Genomic DNA, 1,939 nt, shown 5'->3' with positions numbered 1-1,939 from the left:
GGTACACTATCGATTGGCACTACGAACGAAGATTCTACTCTGAGGAGAAAAAGGGAAGAAAAGGGGATTCTGGTGCTCGGCGTACGCCTGACGCATCTCGACGATTGTCAACCGCGTGGTCCTGATGGTGTGGGTCTGGTCTTGGCCCAGATCGTCACAGCAGACACAAACGACTGGCTCAAAGTTTCCACTACGGCAAGAGAAACATCAGACCAAAGGTCTCTTATGACATCAGCTTCATTTCGCATCGGGAGACTCGGACAACTGAGGTGAGGCCTCTTTTCTTGTCTGCCGTCTTCTGCTATGAACGAGCGGTTGGGTGCGTTGCTGCCTTGAAAAATCCCAAGCCCTTAAGCACAATATATTGGGTGGCCAGAAATTTCTTCAGTCCTCGAAATTCTTTCAAGTTCTTCCTCTTCTTCCACCACAAGAACTTTGAGATCTTGCCATCTCTTCGGAGCTTCTTGGTTGGTTACCGACGACTTTATTGTCACCCAATACAATACGATCACCTTTTTTCATTGTTTTTTTTTCGACACTGCCAGTTCTCCTTGTTTTCCCTCCGCGAGCAAGGAACCATGTCCGCCATGCCCGCCGATACGGGCGGTCTGCCCTCGATTCAGCCCGCGCACCTTGTCTGCGCGAATAAGGCATGCAAGAAGGCCAAGGATGGCAGCGCATCTGCCGCCAAGGCTGTCATGGCCTGTGGTAGATGTGAGCTCGTTGCTGTAAGATCCTCTCCTCAACCATCAGCAGTGTCTAGTCGTGCTTGCGCATTCCACAATTCGTTAACTCAAAGCTGCACTCTCACCAGTACTGCTGCATAGAGTGCAAGGAGAAAAATGCCGAAGAGCACAAGAAGGATTGCGAGTCCGACCTCCTCAAGGCAGACTGGAGGCCCGTCTGGATCCGGCAGCATCGAATGCCCACCTTCTTGTCCGACGAGGGTCCCAAGATGGAGTATTTTGGCACCTTCAAATACCTCTGGGGCAACATCCCGGCCGTCGACATTGTTAAGCTTCGAGAGAACGAAGGAGTCAGATTCGAAAGAAATCTCGACCTGCTCCTTCCCGGTATGTCTGCCAACACGACCCAGACCCTAGCCTGTTCCCATCTTTTTGGCGCCTAGAGCCGACTAAAAGACCTCGCCTACTTCAGCTTCCGGTGACCTGCGCAACGTCATCATGTCCATTGGCAAGCTGCCGCAGGAGTACAAGCACGACGTCTCGGTCGTACTCAATGACAAGGAGTTTGATGTCGTTGCCCGCAACGTTATTTTGCTGCTCATTTTTGCCACCGTCCAGGACGCCGACACGGCCGCCGACTGCGTCCTTCACGTCTTTTACTCGGCATTCTTGACCAAGTCCCACATGGATATCCTCACCATCATGTTGCGGCCTCTTGTCCAGGACGTGTGCACCAAGACAGAGGGCAAAGACCAGGAAGCTCTGCTGGCAAAGACTTGGACACTCAAGGACGGCGTCCAGATGCGTGTTGTGCTATCGAGGCGCCAGTGGCTCCGCCTCCTCGCAATGACCGAGGCGCCCAAGAAGATCAAGATCGGAAAGGCTAAGGCGACTCGTGACAAGGTCGTCAACGCCCGAGCCCGCGAGGACTACCGGGATCGCCACATGCTCTGCCAGATTCCCCACATGCGCATAGGCTCGAATAAGTTCTATGCGGACGGCATGCTCCTCCCATTCGGAACACCTCGAGCCGACTTTACCATGCCCAACCCGTAAGTACCTCTAGTGCATATCTCCACCCAATAAGAGATGTGTCCATGCCCGTGACTGATTCCTATCTACATGTCAAACAGCACCTTCTTCCAAGAGAAGGATGTCTGGCCCATGATGGACTCATCGGACCCGCTTGCCGGCTGGTCTCTTCCTGATGTCCTCGACTCGCAGCGGGGCCCGGCGAGGAAGGATGCGTATGG

At 53.7% G+C, this 1,939-nt stretch overlaps 1 protein-coding gene across 1 annotated transcript; it reads left to right on the top strand.

The window, feature by feature from the left end:
* Positions 1–578: 578 nt before the first annotated feature.
* Positions 579–1,742, top strand: GGTG_14276 (hypothetical protein; the record flags this gene model as incomplete). The annotated part of the gene is made up of 3 exons (XM_009232203.1): positions 579–728; positions 815–1,073; positions 1,159–1,742. 3 exons carry the CDS (start codon positions 579–581, stop codon positions 1,740–1,742), a joined length of 993 nt encoding a protein of 330 aa, XP_009230467.1.
* Positions 1,743–1,939: the final 197 nt, after the last annotated feature.

This window comes from Gaeumannomyces tritici (assembly GCF_000145635.1).
Source record: "Gaeumannomyces tritici R3-111a-1 unplaced genomic scaffold supercont2.215, whole genome shotgun sequence".
NCBI classification, from domain to species: domain Eukaryota; kingdom Fungi; phylum Ascomycota; class Sordariomycetes; order Magnaporthales; family Magnaporthaceae; genus Gaeumannomyces; species Gaeumannomyces tritici.
Note: the sequence above shows the minus strand (reverse complement) of the source record. Positions and strands in the feature narration are given on the sequence as shown.